Source organism: Sinocyclocheilus rhinocerous, unplaced genomic scaffold, assembly GCF_001515625.1.
Source record: "Sinocyclocheilus rhinocerous isolate Xijiao unplaced genomic scaffold, SAMN03320098_v1.1 scaffold540, whole genome shotgun sequence".
NCBI lineage: Eukaryota > Metazoa > Chordata > Actinopteri > Cypriniformes > Cyprinidae > Sinocyclocheilus > Sinocyclocheilus rhinocerous.
In genome coordinates, this window is record NW_015653461.1 from 248,827 (window position 1) to 268,948 (window position 20,122).

At 34.6% G+C, this 20,122-nt stretch overlaps 1 protein-coding gene and 1 pseudogene across 1 annotated transcript in view; both read right to left on the minus strand.

Annotated features, from left to right (window-relative positions):
* Positions 1-2,246: 2,246 nt before the first annotated feature.
* On the minus strand, positions 2,247-5,643 carry LOC107715822 (UDP-glucuronosyltransferase 2C1 pseudogene; annotated as a pseudogene).
* Positions 5,311-20,122, minus strand: part of pepd (peptidase D) — a 78,398-nt gene continuing 63,586 nt past the window's right edge. The window contains exons 10-15 of the mRNA XM_016522045.1: positions 10,779-10,847; positions 9,961-10,038; positions 8,946-9,094; positions 8,010-8,194; positions 6,376-6,567; positions 5,311-5,824 (exon numbers count right to left, since the gene is read on the minus strand). Of these exons, the coding sequence (XP_016377531.1) occupies positions 5,681-5,824; positions 6,376-6,567; positions 8,010-8,194; positions 8,946-9,094; positions 9,961-10,038; positions 10,779-10,847 (817 nt within the window). The 3' untranslated portion in view covers positions 5,311-5,680. The remainder of the gene's footprint in view (positions 5,825-6,375; positions 6,568-8,009; positions 8,195-8,945; positions 9,095-9,960; positions 10,039-10,778; positions 10,848-20,122) is intronic.

Here is a 20,122-nt window from a genome sequence, read left to right on the forward strand (position 1 = left end):
TCCCATGGCAGAAATAAGCTTCCACAATTTTCAGCTCAGCTCACCCATCATGAATTAAAACTACCATCAATATAACAAGGCCTCACTCACAAAGTGTTTGTTTTACTATCTTTCTGAAAGGGATTAGCCAGAAGAATTCTTTGTATGTTATTTTATTTTTATACTACAGTATATCTGAGTGATTTCCTGTATTTGAATTTTACACTAGACTCAGTGTATAAGTCTGTAGACATTATCTTTTGTATCAGGAGTGTTAACTGTACAAAACAAATAAAAAAATAATAATATGCAGTGCTTCCTCGTGTGCAAAACTACTCTTTAATTGACTGTCAACCAGACTTATGTTATATTTTAAAGCTCTGTTATCCTTGAAATCAGCTGTAATTGCTTTGAAGACATGGTGCGGCGATTAAACGCTGTTAGACATTAAAGCTCTTTTTGTCATTACAGACAGTAACAGCAGCACAAGTAGCTTGAGTGTCACCTCTATTAAACCAGAGTCCTGCAGGTCACTAATACATCAGCGTAATTAGACGGGACAAAACCGCGCTAATGATGTGCTAATGGTTTCTGGAAGGGATAATACTGGAAGAAATCATTTCAATCTTAAGGTCAGCAAGAAATTAAATAGACTATTTACTTTCTCAATACATATCGCCGGTGTTAATGTGAATGATTCATCAGTGCATGTTATTCTGAAGAAATGCTCTGACTCCAGGAAGCGAGGGCTGCTATGTTAAAATACTGTATAACATCAACCAACAGCCAAAAATGCATTCTTCCATTCGGGTCTGTTATTCTGGTATGGAAGTCTACATTAAATATATAATTTCTATCAGAAGTACATTATGTTACATACACTCTTAAAAATAGAGGTGCTTAAAAGGTTCTTCACACCGATGCAATAGAAGAACCATTTTTGGGTCCACAAAGAAGCATTCAGTCAAAGGTTCTTTAAAGAACCATCTCTTTCTTACCTTTTTAGAATCTGAAGAACCTTCTTTCGCCACAAAGAAGCTTTTGTGAAACAGAAAGGTTCTTCAGATGTTAAAGGTTCTTTATGGAACCATTTAGACAAAAAGGTTCTTCTATGGCATCGTGAAGCACCTTTATTTTTAAGAGTGTAAGCACATTAAATGGGTTCATGTTTACTTTAAGATTTAGCATTTAATCAAAATTCACATGGTAAATCTCTGTTCCATTAACTATAATTATATTAAAGTTTAAGTTTTTATTTTTGTTTTTACATTTTTATTTATTATGAAATATCTATATGCTCATAATCAGTAAAAATAGGCTACACACAAGAGTTTTATTCTTTTTCCCCCCAAATGTATTATTGTATTGTACTTATCCATTTTCGCAATTTTTAAACAATGCTCCAAAATTGGTCAATACTGAAACACACAAGAACATTTACAATAAATAGAAACCAAACAAGTATTTTTTTTAACACTTAGTTGATTTGGCATGAAACAGTTTATTTTATTACACTTTTTGGAACTTGTATTAGCTGCTAATCTATTTCAGAACTATTTTCTATGCTATTATTTTTCAATTTATGCAGCTAATGTGAAAATAAATCTTTTTTGTTTGTAAATTTTACTTTTACAAATGATTTTAATTTTTTACTTTATTGAAGATAAAGCTTTTATTTTTTCTATATTTATTTACAGTATATACAATCATAATGTGTCCTATCCTGGTGACCGTATAAAAAAAAGGGGACATTGGATGCAAAATTCACTCTTACATGGTGTTTGCATATAAATGTGTCTTAGCAGTATGTGGACACAACCACCCTACAATAATAAAAATCCATTCACTCCTTTTTTCAATCCCTAAAAAGTCTAAACAGTCCCAATTATCAAGAAGTTTTGATTGACGAACTGTCCCGTATTAATCGAGCAGCGAGCAAAGCAATGCAGGTGTTTAGTAGTTGGATGTAAAATGAACATAAGAGTCTTCATTTCATAGCCACTGAGGACGCAGCGGATTAGTTTTGTTTTTGATGGTGATGCACCACCAAAAACAGAAGAGAGGGGTGGGGTGAGCAGTAGCTCATTAGCATTTAAAGTGGCATGCACCGAAACGGGTCGCTGTAAACAGAGCTGTTTTTGACATGGTAAAAAGGGTGTTGTTTAACACGACCATTGAGGAATTTTAATTTCATGAATTAAAATACATTTTACAAAGACCCTAAAGAATCATACCAACTTGTGAAAAATTGCCATCCAATGTCCCCTTTAATCTTGTTTTGCTCGTTTTCTTTTTGCACATAAGCTACAACATAAACATCTGATCACTTTAAATACAATATAAACGGTAAAAGACACAATCAACACTGAAAACACTACGACATCAACACTGTAGTACGAGTACCAGGGCATTTTATAAGAGTCAGTGCGCAGGTGAGCAGCTCCTCTGTGTCTCATGACAAACTCAATCCAGAAGAGGGCGCTAACTAACGGATTTACTGGTGTGTCTCTATGCAGACTGGACAGTTTCTGCATGTTCTTCCTGTAGGATGGCTCTGTAAGCACTTCTTGTAACGCATCTTTAAATATACTTCTATCTATGTTGGCAATGTCCACAACTTTAGCCACACCTCTATGTCTCATTTTTGAAAGGTTATCATCCTGATCGAAAACAAGCGGTAATCCGACTATAGGAACGCCATGATAAATGGCTTCAAAAATACCATTAGTTCCTCCACGAGACACAAAAACCTTGGTCTTTGCATGTCCTAAGAGATCATTCTGCGGTAACCAGTTAACCAGTAAAGTGTTGTCGCCCAAAGTCGACGGCTGCGCTACTGTGTATCTCCAAATCACTATTTGGGGAAGCTGAGCAAACGCAGCTGCTATTTCATCAGCTATGTCAAGAGGAAGTTGGCCAACTAACGTTCCTAGAGACATAATAATAACACCATGCTCTCCAGAGCTTTGCACAAAGTCCTCCAGATCCCTCGGAAGCTCTTTTGCAGGTTTGCATTGGAAACCGCCAACGTAAATGACATTTGGCATAGTCGGGCGAGGAAATTCAAAAACAAAATCCACCATCATATCAGCTGCTTGGAATAACTCAAAATAGTGCAAATCAGGACCAAAATATCGGTCGCACAAAGCGCTGTAATGAGGACCAACGATGCGCTTGTAAAGGAAAAGCCGAATGATGTAAAACAACACATTATACGTTCGCTGAAGAAAAGTCATGTTATCGGTCAACTGAGAAAGCGGGAAGGGAATGTAAGACAGAGGAGATGGTGCTATCGCAAAATGCGCTTCTCCATGCACAGTCCATCGGACGTTAAAAATGAGAGGTAAATTCAGATAGTGTGCGAGAACAACACCTCCTCCATTTGCTGGATCGGTCAACATCAAGTCAAAGCTGGCCTGTTTGATTTGTTCCAACAGCTCAGGATCTTTCTCGATAATATAGATCAGCATTTCGCAAACCTTCCTGTGCATTTCGGAAAATTTATCATTAAGCTCCATGTCCAATCTGAATCTGGTCCATGATGTTCCTAACAGTGCACCTTTGTCAGTGTAGATGCCTTATTTAATGTTTTAGGGCATGTCCAGTCTTTACAGTGGAGTTTTATATTTGTCGTCAGTGTATAACCATTAAATATTGTGATCCATCAAGTGCACTACACGAAAAATTAAATACAGTTTATAAGTATATGAAACATCTTATAATCAGTACTGATGTCAAAAAAAAAAAAAAAAAAAAAAAAAAAAAAAAATTATATATATATATATAATTTTGATGTTTTTGACAATACATTTTTGTCCAACTTATTGCAAACTCCGTACACACTTACAAAAAAAAAACATGGTAATTAAACAACTACTGTATATTTACTGCAATAAAATTTGGTATAAGAAATGAATAAATAAAAATATTACAATACAAAACAAAAATGACATTTATGCCTATACATGATACAAATATAGGCCAATATTTAATAAAATTCACATAAAGATAATGATATAAAGACCATATATTGGTGTATTTTACAGTAGTAACTGTGGTTACCATCGTTATTTTTCCACAAGCCTCGAGGTAAACATGTGCATCAGCGCTATTCACAGACATGATGATGAACAGTGTTGGGGGTAACGCATTAACAGGGGCGTAGATTACGCGGGGGACGCGGGGGACGTGTCCCCCCCACTTTTAATATCACGTAAATTCGTCCCCCGCACTTTTTCGGGCAAGTGTGTTCGCATAGAGGTTTTCAAGAGCCGGTGTGAATAAATATAGATTTAAATTCAAAGAGACAGGATAGTCTGTGCATGATCTGATGTTTTATTCGGACCCAGAATAAGGCGAGATGAACATCGCGGAGCGCTAAACACCCACGCAGTGTATGTTTCATTCATACTCGAAGCCGGAGGGCGCTCTCGCGCAGAAAGTCATACGAGGAAATTCCTAATATGGACAAAAGCCTTCAGCTATTGCTGTATGAAAACAGTTGTTTTCAGAAAACCAGAAACATTCGGAAACATGAAGACTTTAAACATACGATTGCGACAATATATGTACTAATCCTAACCCTAAACATATAGTAAGTAGGCCTACATGTAGTTAATTAATATTACTCAGTACTTAAATGTAAAATTACACTGTAACAAGGACACCTTAAAATAAAGTGTAACCATAATCGTTCTACTTTTTAATTAAAAGTTCTGTTAGCCAGTTAGTCACAAAAGGTCATGTGTGTTAAATGAGCTGTATCTTTTTTTCAGGCTAATAATGGTGAAAATGTTGGTAACACTTTCGTTATGTCTAAAATGTAAGTCACTTATTGCTTTACTGAACTTGTATAAAATGATTATTAAATGTGTTCATGCTGATATCTGCAGAAAAACTGTACTCTTTGTGTGATATAGATTCAATTAACTATATTAAATTATATAAATATAAAAAAAGCATACTGAACCATTTTTGCCGTCTACAATTTAGAATGCCGTGAATTTTGAGTTTTAATAGACTAATAAATCACGTACGTGCACTCTCTGTGATATACTTGATAATGTCAGATCGCACATCATTACAACAACACTTACCATATTATCACAGACGATGCTGTAGCGCACAGCACACCCCAGACCCGACTTGAGTGGAAAATGAATCATCGGCGGTTTAAAAAAAAACATTCCTACAGTCACATTGAGTGTCCGGATTTTTCTCCTCGTCTTTGCTTTCTGCTATTCCATCAATTTTAGTTTGACAGAAACACATCATATGGGATTTAAATGACAGAATTAGTAAATGATCAATTTGCACACGATTCTAAATGATGCTAGAAAAATCAGACCTTTATTAAAAATAAGCATTGCATTGTCTTACAAACTTGCAAAAAGCATGCAGAATATAATGCTAATTAATTGAGTAAAGTTCAGAGCTGCTTTTATTAAGAATATCAAACTCTGAAAATTAAAACACAAACTGTTACATGGCTGCTACATGAAAGCATAAATGATCCTGTAATTTAATTTGCTGACTTACATCAGAGAAGTCAAACAACAGCTGTCATGTGATTGATTTCCCTTGAAATATCAAAGATATTCCTTTACTTAGATACAGGTTTAAGTCTGGTATGTTGAAGAAAAGGAGTGTCGTCGTCATCGTCATCGTCGTCATCATCATCATCATCATCATCATCATCTCTTCAGAGTTTCTGGCTGCTGATGGGACTGAAGGGTTTGGATGTTTCATCTGCCATGAAGGCCTCAATTTCCTCCACGGTTCGAGGAACGCAGGTCAGCAGCTCCACGCCGTCAGCCGTCACTGCGATATCATCCTCAATACGCACCTGAGAGAGAGAGACACACACGCACGAACATCAATACTCATAAAAATAAAGTCTGAACTTTCAGAAATGTATATTTATAATATCTGAAACAACAGAACTTTAGTGCTTTTGGTTAAAAAGTTATATGAAGATAAAACATATATAAACACACACACACAATGTTTTTATGTGTATTATATATTTATATAATTAATTATATGTTTAATTGTACATAAATTACAGCATATAATGTTATATACTGAAACATTTACAACATCTGAAACAATGGAGCTTTAGTGCTTTTGATAAAGTAGTAATAAAAATATATAGTGTATTTTATATGCATATAACTTATATGTAATTATGCATAAATTATAGCATATTATACATTGACAAACCATCAACAAAATTACCAGTAAAGATTACGTGGTGTTTTAGAAAATAAGGCCCAGTTATGGATTGATCAAGAAATATGTAATTAGTTTCTTTGTAATAATACTGATAATTTCCATCAAGTGCATCTGCTGGAACATATAACTGATTTGTTTGTAGTAAGTCTGTTGTGATCTGACCCCGCCGAAGCCGCGGAAGCGCGTCAGGATGCTGTTATTGATGAAGCCGCACTGCGCCGGTGAGCTGAGCGCTTTATCCAGCAGGTGGTTGATGAAATAGATTCCCGGCTCCACCGTGAGGACCATGCGCTCCTGCACCACACGGCCCATCCGCAGACTCTTCAGCCCCGGCTCGTCAATGCGCTCGATGCCCTGAAACACACCACACACTTCAACCGCTGCTGCATCTGGTTTAATCAGACAGACGCAGACGTTCCTTTCCTTTACAACAGAGACGTCCAAACCACAGCGGGCCAAACATATTTTGTTTATTTTTTTTGCATTGAAATGTAGTTCATTTATTTAAAAAAATCATTGTAACAGTTAAAATTTTTTTTAAAATTATTTTAAAATGTTCAAAATATAATACATTTTACTATAATGTAGTTGGATGTTGGATATAATCTTAAAGGGGTCCTATTATGCTCTTTTATTATGCTATTATGCTCTTTCAAGTCTTGATTTTGTTTTGGGGGTGTACTAGAACAGGCTCTCACTTGATTTTGGCCCTTAAAAATTTGCTTTACAAAGTCAAGAAAAAAATGTCCCTTGATCTTTTGAGATAAACAATTTTGATCACTATGAAAACATCATTTATAGTTTGATATAATATGAAAACAAATGATTGTTTTCTACAATATTAGCACACAAACATTAAATTTGTATAGTGCTTTTCAAAATAAATATGGCTTCAGAAATTTTTTCAGAAATGTATAATGTTAATTTTTATTATAATATCTTCATGTCTTATAGTGGCAATTAGCGGTTTAGAACTGGACAATAATATAGTTTCCATGTGAAGACGATATAAACAATCAAGCAACTGAGATTTTCTATCCAGTACAGTATATGGCTTTATGTGACCCACTTTCATGCATGTGGCAAAATCAAATACAGTATGTGCAATACCTGTTATATGAAACGAGTAGAAGTGGTTTAAATTTATAACATTTCGGTGCTTATTTGTTAAATATATAAAAAGAGGAAATAAAAATAAAAAGTCAGCTTTATTGGATACATTTTAAGATTTATGTTTGATAAAAATTTTAAATCAACCAGGCCTCTAAGATTGTGATGTAGTGACACATAATTATTTTTAGCTGATATGTCTTAACTCCCAATATTAAAATGATGCATATCGCTTCAGATTTTGTTCCCAGCACTAAGCACCTCTAACATTACACAAAGACTTCAGGGAAAAGAAACGGAGTGACCCACTTTCATGCATGTGGTAAAATCAAATACAGTATGTGCAATACCTGTTATATGAAACGAGTAGAAGTGGTTTCAATTTATAACATTTCGGTGCTTATTTGTTAAATATATAAAAAGAGGAAATAAAAATAAAAAGTCAGCTTTATTGGATACATTTTAAGATTTATCTTTGATAAAAATTTTAAATCAACCAGGCCTCTAAGATTGTGATGTAGTGACACATAATTATTTTTAGCTGATATGTCTTAACTCCCAATATTAAAATGATGCATATCGCTTCAGATTTTGTTCCCAGCACTAAGCACCTCTAACATTACACAAAGACTTCAGGGAAAAGAAACGGAGTTTGCTGTTTGAGTTTTGTTGTGATCAGAACTGACCTCTGGATATCCTCCCACATCGTGGACGTCGATGCCCAGCAGGTGACCCAGACCGTGCGGCATGAACACAGTGCCCAGGTGAACCTTCAGCATCTCCTCCACGCTCCCACGCAGGATCCCCATCTTCAGCAGCTCCTCCAGGTGAACCCGGTCAGCCAGACGATGCATGTCTGTCCACTTCACACCTGAGCATCAGGGAAGAGTCAGAGACCTTTCTGAGCCGAGACCGTCATCAGATTGAGGTCAGAGGTCATTTCACAGCTGAGGATTCAGCGCTCAATCAAAGACGGGGTCTGTTTGTTCTTTCAGGAAGAGCATTCTTAAATAATAAATCTCAAATCTCAACATACACTACTGTTCAAAGTTTGGAAATTAAGAAATTAATATTTCATTCAGCTGGGATGAATTATATTGATCAAAAATGACAGTAAAGACATTCTTAATATTTCAAACAAATGCTGTTCTTTTGAACTTTCCACTAATAAAGGAATCCTGAAAAATAAAATGTATCAATTTACACAAAAATACTCAGCAGCACAGCTGTTTTTAACATTGCTAATAATCAGAAATGTTTCTTGAGCAGCAAATCAGCATATTAGAATGATTTCTGAAGGATCATGTGACACTGAAGACTGGAGTAATGATGCTGAAAATTCAGCTTTGATCACAGCAATAAATTACATCTTCCTATAAATTTCACATAGAAAACAGTTATTTGAAATTGCAATAATATTTCACATTTTTACTGCATTTTTGATCAAATAAATGCAGCCTTGGTGAGCAGAAAGGACTTCTTTCAAAATGTTAGCTAGGTGTCAAAAACAGAATCAGACCAGTTCCTCCATACTGCGAACATGTCATTTTTTTTGTCTCTGTAGTCTGAAAGCAGTTTTGGTTGTAGTATTTTGACCTGCTGTGATTCCTCTGTGTTTGTACCTGGTTTAATGGCGGCCATCACGGCTCTGGAGGACTTCAGCACGGCTTCATAAATGGCTCTCTGGTCTGCGGTGAACTTGCCGTTGACTGGGAAAGAGCAGGTGATGTCGGAGGAGTAGCAGTAATACTCACCGCCCATATCAAACAGACTGCCAGGAAAACAATCAGACAGGAAAAGAAGAGTTTTTACAGGAAATGTTCCCTCCACACCAGCCTGAGTTCAGATCTAAAGCCACTTCTATGGTTTGGATTTAGTTTTATGATTTGGTGACAACATCAAATACTGAGTATTCCTGCTCTATTCTATTCTTGTTATATTAACATTTAAATGTCTTATTTATTTACTTATATAAAATTTTTTACATTGTATTTGAATTTTTTTATTACAGATTTCAACAAACAATTGAACAGAACTCAACGTACAGGATATTACAAAAAAAGTTTCATAGAATACAAAGAGGGGAAAAAATAAAAATACATAGAAAGCATACTTTAAAATATAGTTATAACACAGGAAAAAATAATTATAATATTTGAAAAAAAATCATTTCGTATTAATAACTCTTTTAAGTGTAATACTCAAATTTTGGTAGAAATTCTGCACATCTAGGTATTGCTTTAATTATTCTTTGTATGGATATATAATTTTAAATTACGAAAAAATTAAAAACTTCCAGAGACCTGTTTTGGTTTTTAAAATGATGTTTAAATTATTATTATTATTTTAAACTGTAATATAAAATAGATGACCCTGGATAGATGCTCGGATTATAGTAAATTAGCTGCTACTGTAAATAATTCATGATTTTCTCATATCTCAAACGTGCTTGCAAAAATGAAAAATGTCTTTCTAGTTTCTGTCCAGCAGGGGTCAGTGTGCGACTGCTCATAAAGAGATGATGCAGCCTGAACTACTGAAGAGAGAAATATACAACACTACACTGACTGAAAAACCAGCAACAATCAACAACTGATACAGAACTAATCTGACTCAAGTAATCAAGAAACAACTCACCACATGTCTCCATCCTGGATGGTTTTGTCATTGGGAGACCCGGCGTGTCCGTAATGCAGGATGGAGGAGTTATTCCCACTGACCGAAATTTATATGTTAACATACAACCCAAAAAACTCAAAGACAAATGCATTAGTGGTACAGTGAAGTTTTGCAATGCTTCTATGTTCAATAGTGGTCACATTAATACTGAACCTCCCATTGGCTTTGTATTTTCAGATATGAAATTACACTTGACTCCCACAAAAAAACAAATTGTGTGACAAAACCTAAAATTTAGGTTATTATTATAACTGATCGTGATGTGCCAGGTTTGAATATGCATGAAAAAGAGGATTTAAATTAGAGTCTGTTCATCACACCCAATCATATGACTGCAAAACACTTGGAAAATAATGCACGTCACATGCACTACACTGTTATAGTGTATTTTACACTTTTGCAGGTTAACAAAATTTTTTTAAGTGAACTATGCATTTAAGATTGAATCCAAAACACGTCTGAAATTTATTTATTCATCCAGATGTTTGCTGTGATTTAACTTTGTAATCCAAGACGTGCTTTTGCTCTGGAGACAGAATGATATCTGACACTAAGAGCCTCTCAGAGAACACACACACACACACACACACACAGCAGTAATGATTTCTTCTGGTCTGTTATTGCACTGTAAGGTCTTGTGCTGTTTGTGTAACACTCAGTAAGAACATCAGTAATTACAGCAACAGTCTCTGTGCTGCTGACCGGAACGTTTCTTTTCTGCACGTGGCTGATTTGTAAGTTTTCAAATGGTTTGTGTTTGTTGGTGGTGAGTTTACCTTCCACAGATGCAGGTGTATGAGGTGTGTCGCATCCCTCCACGAGCATAACAGTAATGCTGGAACAGACTGAAACACACAAGTATCAGTCAATCTCAGTCAGACTTTACTCAAAATCAAAACAAATCATAAGAAATTGAATTTTGCATGAAAGAAAATGATGCAAATATTAAAATAGTTTGCATTGCAAGACCAATTTTCATTTTCAATGAGCAAATTTCAAAGAAACGTACAAAAACTGACATCCAGATATCAGCCCAGAGCAGCAGCGCTTTCATTTTTCCACACTGACCTGCACTACAATTACAAAATGCAACATGAAAAGCCTGAAAGAGCCTGTCAGTCGATATAGATCGAAAAAAGTGGCAGCCTCAGAAAACCTTGAGTGATAACTTCATAACTCCAGATAAACAAAACACAGATAGACACTGATGTCAAACAAAGAGACGAGAGATTTTCATCTGCTGTGCGATAAAACCCACAGACACACAGTGAAGGAGAGACCCAAAACATACAGATACCGGGAGATCACAGAAACATGATCAGCAAACAACACAGCAACACACTAACAACCAGTCAAATGCCCTAACAACACGCTAACCACCACTCAAGACGCCCTAACAACACGCTAACCACCACTCAGACGCCCTAACAACACGCTAACCACCACTCAGACGCCCTAACAACACGTTAACAACCACTCAGACGCCCTAACAACACGCTAACAACCACTCAAAAACCCTAGCAACACGCTAACAACCACTCAAAAACCCTAGCAACACACTAACAACCACTCAAACACCCTAGTAACACACTAACAACCAGTCAAGCACCCTAGCAACACACTAACAACCACTCAGACACCCTAGCAACACACTAACAACCAGACAAGCACCCAAGTAACACACTAACAACCACTCAGACACCCTAGTAACACACTAACAACCAGACAAGCACCCAAGTAACACACTAACAACCACTCAGACACCCTAGTAACACACTAACAACCAGTCAAATGCCCTAACAACACACTAACCACCACTCAGACGCCCTAACAACACGCTAACCACTACTCAAACACCATGAAAACCATTCAAACAACCTAGCAACACACTAATAACCAGTCAAACACCCTAACAACACACTAACCACCACTCAGACACCCTAACAACACACTAACCACCACTCAGACACCCTAACAACACACTAACCACCACTCAGACGCCCTAACAACACGCTAACCACTACTCAAAACACTAACAACCACTCAAACACCCTAGTAACATGCTAACAACCACTCAAACGCCGTAACAACACACTAACAACCACTCAAATGCCCTAGCAACACACTAACAGCCACTCAAAAACCCTAGCAACACACTAACAACCACTCAAACGCCCTAGTAACACACTAACAACCAGTCAAACACCCTAAAACACACTAAAAACCAGTCAAGCACCCTAGCAACACACTAACAACCACTCAGACACCATAGCAACACACTAACAACCACTCAGACACCCTAGCAACACACTAACAAACACTAACAACCACTCAGACACCCTAGTAACACACTAACAACCACTCAGACACCCTAGCAACACACTAACAACCACTCAGACACCCTAGCAACACACTAACAACCAGACAAGCACCCAAGTAACACACTAACAACCACTCAGACACCCTAGTAACACACTAACAACCAGTCAAATGCCCTAACAACACACTAACCACCACTCAGACGCCCTAACAACACGCTAACCACTACTCAAACACCATGAAAACCATTCAAACAACCTAGCAACACACTAATAACCAGTCAAACACCCTAACAACACACTAACCACCACTCAGACACCCTAACAACACACTAACCACCACTCAAACACCATGAAAACCACTCAAACAACCTAGCAACACACTAATAACCAGTCAAACGCCCTAACAACATTCTATCAACCACGACACCCTAGTAACACACTAACAAAATGCAAACACCCTAGCAACACACTAACAGCCACTCGAACACCCTAAAACACTAACAACCACTCAAACACCCTAGTAACATGCTAACAACCACTCAAATGCCCTAGCAACACACTAACAACCACTCAAATACCCTAAAACACTAACAACCACTCAAACACCCTAGTAACATGCTAACAACCACTCAAACGCCGTAACAACACACTAACAACCACTCAAATGCCCTAGCAACACACTAACAGCCACTCAAAAACCCTAGCAACACACTAACAACCACTCAAACGCCCTAGTAACACACTAACAACCAGTCAAACACCCTAAAACACACTAAAAACCAGTCAAGCACCCTAGCAACACACTAACAACCACTCAGACACCCTAGCAACACACTAACAACCACTCAGACACCCCAGCAATACAGTAACAGCCACTCAAACGTCTAAACAACACACTAACAACCACTCAAACACCCTAACAACACAGTAACAACTAGAGCCCGACCGATATGGGTTTTTTGGGGCCGATAACGATACCGATATTAGAGAGTAAAAAAAAGGCCGATACCGATATATCGGCCGATATTCTTTGTGTATATTATAGTACAGTACCAGTCAAAAGTTTGGACACTTACCCATTCGTGTGTCCAAACATTTGACTGGTACTATATATAGAATACAGTATATACATAAACAGAATATATATACATAAACACATTTTTTGCAATGATCACTCAAATGTGGTGATCAAACACTTATAATGGTGACAGAGATATATGTAAGGGCATTTAACAATTTAACAATAAACTTGCGATGAGTGCGATGCAAAAAGTAATGGGGGGTTAGTTGTAACACACGTGGTTTGAATATTTATTTTACCATAGTAAAATTTAAATTCTAGCTTAAGTAATTTTTTTATCTCATGTCAAATGTGTATGTATGCATGTATGTATGTACCAGGAGCACCTTAAAAAACCACAACAAATTCCTCGTGTGTTTGCACACCTGGCGAATAAAGCTAATCCTGATTCTGATTCTGATTCTGATATATATATATGTGTGTATATATAAAAAATGTGTTTTTTTTAAAGAAGAAAATTAATACTTTTATTCAGCAAGGATGCATTAAACTGATCAAAAGTGACAGTAAAGACATTTATAATGTTATAAAAGATTTCTATTGTAAAAAAAAATCTGTTCTTTTGAATTTTCTACTTATCAAAGAATCCTGAAAAATAGAATGTATCACAAAAATATAAACTTCAACACTGATACTAATCAGAAATGTTTCTTGAGCAGCAAATCAGCATATTAGAATGATTTCTGAAGATCATGTGACACTGAAGACTGCAGTAATGATGCTGAAAATTCAGCTTTGATCACAGCAATAAATTACATTTTAACATATATTCCAATAGAAAACAGTTATTTTGAATCACAATAATATTTCACTGTTTTTACTGTATTTTTGATCAAACAGATGCAGCCTTGGTGAGCAGAAGAGACTTCTTTCAAAAACATTTAAAAAAAACCTTACTGACCCCAAACGTTTTAACAGTAGTTTATATATAGCATAAATGTGAGAAAAGGTTGAATAGGTCAAAACAACATCAGCCATGTCTAAACTATCTAAACGCAGCTCTGACAAACATCTCAATGACCTTCTAAACTACTTTCAGCCGTTTCATCTGCAGAACGTCAGCAAAAACACAAACAAATGTCAAACTTTTCTCTGGTTTAACATTTCTTTTCTCCTTTTATGGCCATAAATGATAAAACGGCATCAGAAAGAGCGCCTGCGAACTATTACAAATGCTTCTTAGAAAAGCCACAAAATGTGTTGTAGATAATTAGCTTTAGAGGGCATTTTCACATCAGCTAGCAACACACAGTAAAACAGGCTGTGATTGTGCACTGATCACAAACTGCAATGTGTTAATATGGGCCCTGAAATGAAAACATGCTACAGACGTCTTAAAATTAGCATTAAGTCCTGAAAACTCCTCTCAAACGACAAACACCACCAGTTAACAAACCGACGCACAATGCATATATTCTGAACCAAAAAACCAAACCAGCAACCAAGTAGATCACACTTAAAAATAACTACAAATAGTAACAGTAGGAGCCCCACATTTGTCCTGCTCGTAAGGCTGTTGATATTATACCTTACGCAGCACTTCATGTGGAAACAGCGGCTCAGAATAGCTCACACACACCCAGAGGACAGAAAAAGCCCAGTTAGAGTCTGAGTGGGCTGATTTTGCCTGAAAACTGAGATGCTTTTTCTTTGAAATGCTTCCATTCCTCCGGCATCCCAAGCTCCTACTCTGCAGCGGGATCTCCCTCAGCGCTAGCATCGGTACGGCTCGCCAAACGCCGCACTGATCTCCGTCCAACGCGCCGGCTTGCCGCAGGGCTCAGGGACACTTCCAGCTTTCTTAGAATCAAAGTCTTACGAAAGACTGTCAAGAAACGGGACTCACATGTGGGAGAACCTCAACTGCTCTTTTTGACATTTACACACTAGGGCTGTCAAAATGGCTGAAAAACTAAATTCGAATTTTGTACTTAAATATGATCAATATTCGAATTATATTCGAATTTAAAAGGCATAATTTCAGTTAGGGGGGAAAAAAGCTTTTGGCTTCTCTCCTGAGGCCACAAGAGGGTGCATCGAACAAAATATTATGCACGTTTCTTCAAAGCATAATAAAATAACACGACTATCTTTGAAAAAAGTGCATAATGTTTAAAATAATGTTTATAAACCTTATATAATTAAAGTTGCTTAAACGATTAGAAACAAAACAGAACCATGCATGTATGTATAGTTTAATACAAAGGACCGAAAACCAATCACAAAGAGTAATTTCTTCATTTAAAAACTTGAGATGCAGTGGGATGCGGAAAAACCACCATAAAGTCTTGAGACATGTTTTATAAAACTTACTTTAATTTTACATGGCTTTCTAAACATGCAGCTCTCTTGTGCGAGACGCGAGTGCAACGGTTTTTGCATTCGTTTTTGCATTCGAATGTGGATTTTTATTTTAAATTCGACGAATATTCGAAATTCGAATTTTTATTTGACAGCCCTATTACACAGTGATTTGACATTGTCTGCACTGGAAGCATCGCAACAAGATCCTCTAATGTGCATTAACATGCATGGTACACAACAGTAGTGTGTAAAAGTATCTTTATATATAAATATATATATATAAGATACTTAAACTTAAATACTTAATACTTAAAGTTATATATATATATACAGTGGGTACGGAAAGTATTCAGACCCCCTTAAATTTTTCACTCTTTGTTATATTGCAGCCATTTGCTAAAATCATTGAAGTTAATTTTTTTTCCTCATTAATGTACACACAGCACCCCATATTGACAGACAGACACAGAATTGTTGACATCTTTGAAAAATTTAAGGGGGTCTGAATACTTTCCGTACCCACTGTATAAAAGGATAGTACGTTTTTTTTTTTTTAATTCTCCCTGAGATTTTACATTTCATTAACACATTCACAGTTACTAATCAAATGACATGCAAATAATTTATAATTAGATTAATTCTATATTAAAATTACTTTGTTTACATTATGATTTTAATTTAATAGCAAGCGCTTTATTTTGACAGTTTTTATTTTTTAATGATTATTTTAACACTTTTTAGTTTGCACATGTATTATTTAATGAATGCATAGTGTTTTTATTATTTTTACTTACAAATATTTATTTTTCTTCACATTTTTATGATTTAACAAATTGTTTTTAATCATTTTACATTATTTTAATTAAATTTCCATTGTTATGATTTAATTCATTTTTATTTACTGTTATATTTTGATTGTTTTATTTCAGAATTACTTTAACTTATTTAGAATTTAATTAATTTCTAGTAAGTGTTTTATTTAAATTATTTTTATTTTAATAAATAGTTTTTTAGTTTTTTTAATTATTTGCATTTATGACCTAATTAATGTTTAGTGTTTTATTTTGATTGTTTTTATTTTAAAATAAGTAACTTTACCTATATATGATTTAATTATTTAAATTATTTACATTTAAAACTATTTTCACTTTTATGATTTAACTTCTAGTAAGTATTTTTTTTTATTTTAAAATTTAAAATTTTTATGATTTAATTTTGAGAAAGTGTTTTATTATGTTTTTCAAAATGACTTTACCTTTACATATTTATGTTTTAATGAATTATTAGCTTTTCATCAACTCACAAACCCCTGTGATTGTTTTATTTCAGAATTACTTTAACTTATTTAGAATTTAATTAATTTCTAGTAAGTGTTTTATTTAAATTATTTTTATTTTAATAAATAGTTTTTTAGTTTTTTTAATTATTTGCGTTTATGACCTAATTAATGTTTAGTGTTTTATTTTGATTGTTTTTATTTTAAAATAAGTAACTTTAACTTTACCTATATATGATTTAATTATTTAAATTATTTACATTTAAAACTATTTTCACTTTTATGATTTAACTTCTAGTAAGTATTTTTTTTTATTTTAAAATTTAAAATTTTTATGATTTAATTTTGAGAAAGTGTTTTATTATGTTTTTCAAAATGACTTTACCTTTACATATTTATGTTTTAATGAATTATTAGCTTTTCATCAACTCACAAACCCCTGCAGTTCCTCCCTGCTTTAGAGGAATGATGATGTACCACAATAACAAGCAACATGAGGACCGATATCCCATCATGCTCTGGTGTTTTGGGGCTGTGGCGCACCTGGAAGAACATCTCGGCTGTGCATTACTCAGTCTGACCATCTGCAGCTCCTCTTAAAATGAACAATCACGCAGCGGTTTTCACATGTACTGAGCACTTCAACATCGGGGCGGTTCTGATTTTAACTCCCTTTCTGTTGTTCGGTTCTGCCCAAGTTCATCTGTTCAAAGAGAGCTGCTTCAGAAACAGAAACAACAGAAGTACATCTCACTCACAGGTGTGATGATGCATAATTCATTCTGCATGCACATGTGTAATGACCCAAAAATGAACACTGCGTCCTCACATCACAATGCCCAGTTTTAAAGGTCCCCTGAAGTACCTTGAAACACGCAGGGTTATTCTATGTGGTGACGTAATTTCAACTGAAACAGGAAGACAGGGCGGGACATATCGAGCAGCCCCGCCCCTTTTTTAAATTAGCCAGTAGTGTTTTTTTTATATCTGCACGGGTCAGAGCCATTGAGCTCGGTAAAGCCGCATTTGACATTTGAAAGACCAAAGACAATTTTTAATATAACTCCCGACTGGATTCGTCTGAAAGAAGAAAGTCATATACACCTAGGATGGCCTCGGGGGTGAGTAATACGCAGCTTAATTTTCATTTTTGGGTGAACTAACCCTTTAAGACTAACATATTGATACTAACACCCAAAAAAACTTTAATTTTGATTTCATGGGGACTTTAAGCTCAACTTGTGCATTTACAGAAATGTTGTGCACAGTTCCTGTATATCAACACTGAATAAAGTACATTTCCTCACACTCATGTGGTTCCAAACCCAAATGATTTTCTTCAGTGGAGACATTTTGAAGAATGAAACCATGAAGCTGAATTATAAGCTGTTCTATATTGTGCTATATTCCCTCTTTTTAAGTGAATATTTAAAATCACACTTGCATGTTTATAGTTATCTGAAGTCGGTTAATGGTCAAATGACATGCAGCTAAACCATTAAAATTACTTGTATATTAACATTACTATTACATTTTAGTTGCACATTTTTATGATTTAAATATTTTTAAAGCGTTTCTTTTTGAAAGTTTTTATTTCACAATTACTTATTTTCATTTTACCATGTTATGATTAAATTAATTTTTAGTAATTGTTTTTGATCTATTTTATTTAAGAATTTATTTTAGTTTTACATTTTTATGACTTAAATACTTTTAATGAAGTGCTTCATTTTAAATTACATTTTTAAATAAATTTTTTTTAGAGTTTTATTTTTATTATTTTTAAGTAAATTTTAGTTTTACATTATGATTTTATTTTTTTTTTGCTTTTTTTGCTTCATTCTGAAGGTTTTATTTTAAAAATTACTTATTTTAATTATACATTTTTATGAATTTAATATTTTTATGAAGTGTTTTTATTTTAAAATTATGCAATTTTCCATTATGATGTCATACATTTTAGTAAGTGTTTTATTTAGATTATTTTAATTTTAAAATAATTTATTTTAGTTTCACATTTTTTTATGATTTTTAAGAAGCGTTTCATTTTGAATGTTTTTATTTTAAAATTGTAATTTTAATTTATTTTAATTTTTACATTTTTTAAATTAAAATATTTAAAATTGATTTTTTTTCTTTTTTTAGTGTTCTATTTAGTTTTCATGTTAATTTATTTTATTTTAAATTTTTATGACTTTGTGTTTTGTATAATTTTAATTTAAAATGATTTATATTTGACATTTATGATTTTAAATAATCATTAACCTTCAAATAATCATTAACCTTTGTCTGTTAATCACAACCTATAGCTACAAACAGAAGAGTCGATGACCCCCACGAACCCAGTCACTCAATCCCATGATGCTTTGCTGTCAACATCCACACCAAGGTCGAACGCTCATCTTCACACTAAGACGTACATGTGCTTAAAAATGTAAACACAAATACGGAAAGTGCAGCAGATGGTGGAGAGGATCAGGCTGGATAATCTATAATCTCAGTGCAGTAAATCCTAATCAAATGCCGTGTTTGTGGCCGGTTAGAGTGACATTTCCCATCGGTAACCCGGGACAGCTGCTTATTATCACTCGGATTTGCATTTTTAGGACAAGCCGTGCCGTCCTTCACTCAAATTTCATCTGGATTTATCCATGGTCAGTCTTATTTTCAGAGATAAACCCAAATGTTTCAGTCGCATAAAATCATTTCACTGATCATGCAACTGAACCTCAACAGGATAATTACAGCAAAACACAGTTTCTGTCATGCACACACCTGTCCGTCAAACTCTGAGATGAGAATATTTAAAATGATGAGCATCAGTCCAAGTGCTGTCAACATTAACGCATGCAATCCATTCAGGTCAAAGCTATTAATATTTCAACAAGCAGGTAACACATTTGCTTAATTTGCAGTGTAACTGAGATTCCGATGTGCCTGTATGACCTAATTTAATTATCAAAGCAAGAAGAAATGTAAGAAATACACCTTTTTACACTATGCATTTAAGATTAAGTTCATAAATTGTGAGGAAAATTATATTATATAAGTCAGAATGCAATTTAAATGATTTACATTTTACATTCTTATGATTAAAAAACATTTAAAAATCACGTTAGCTTTACATTTTTAAGATTT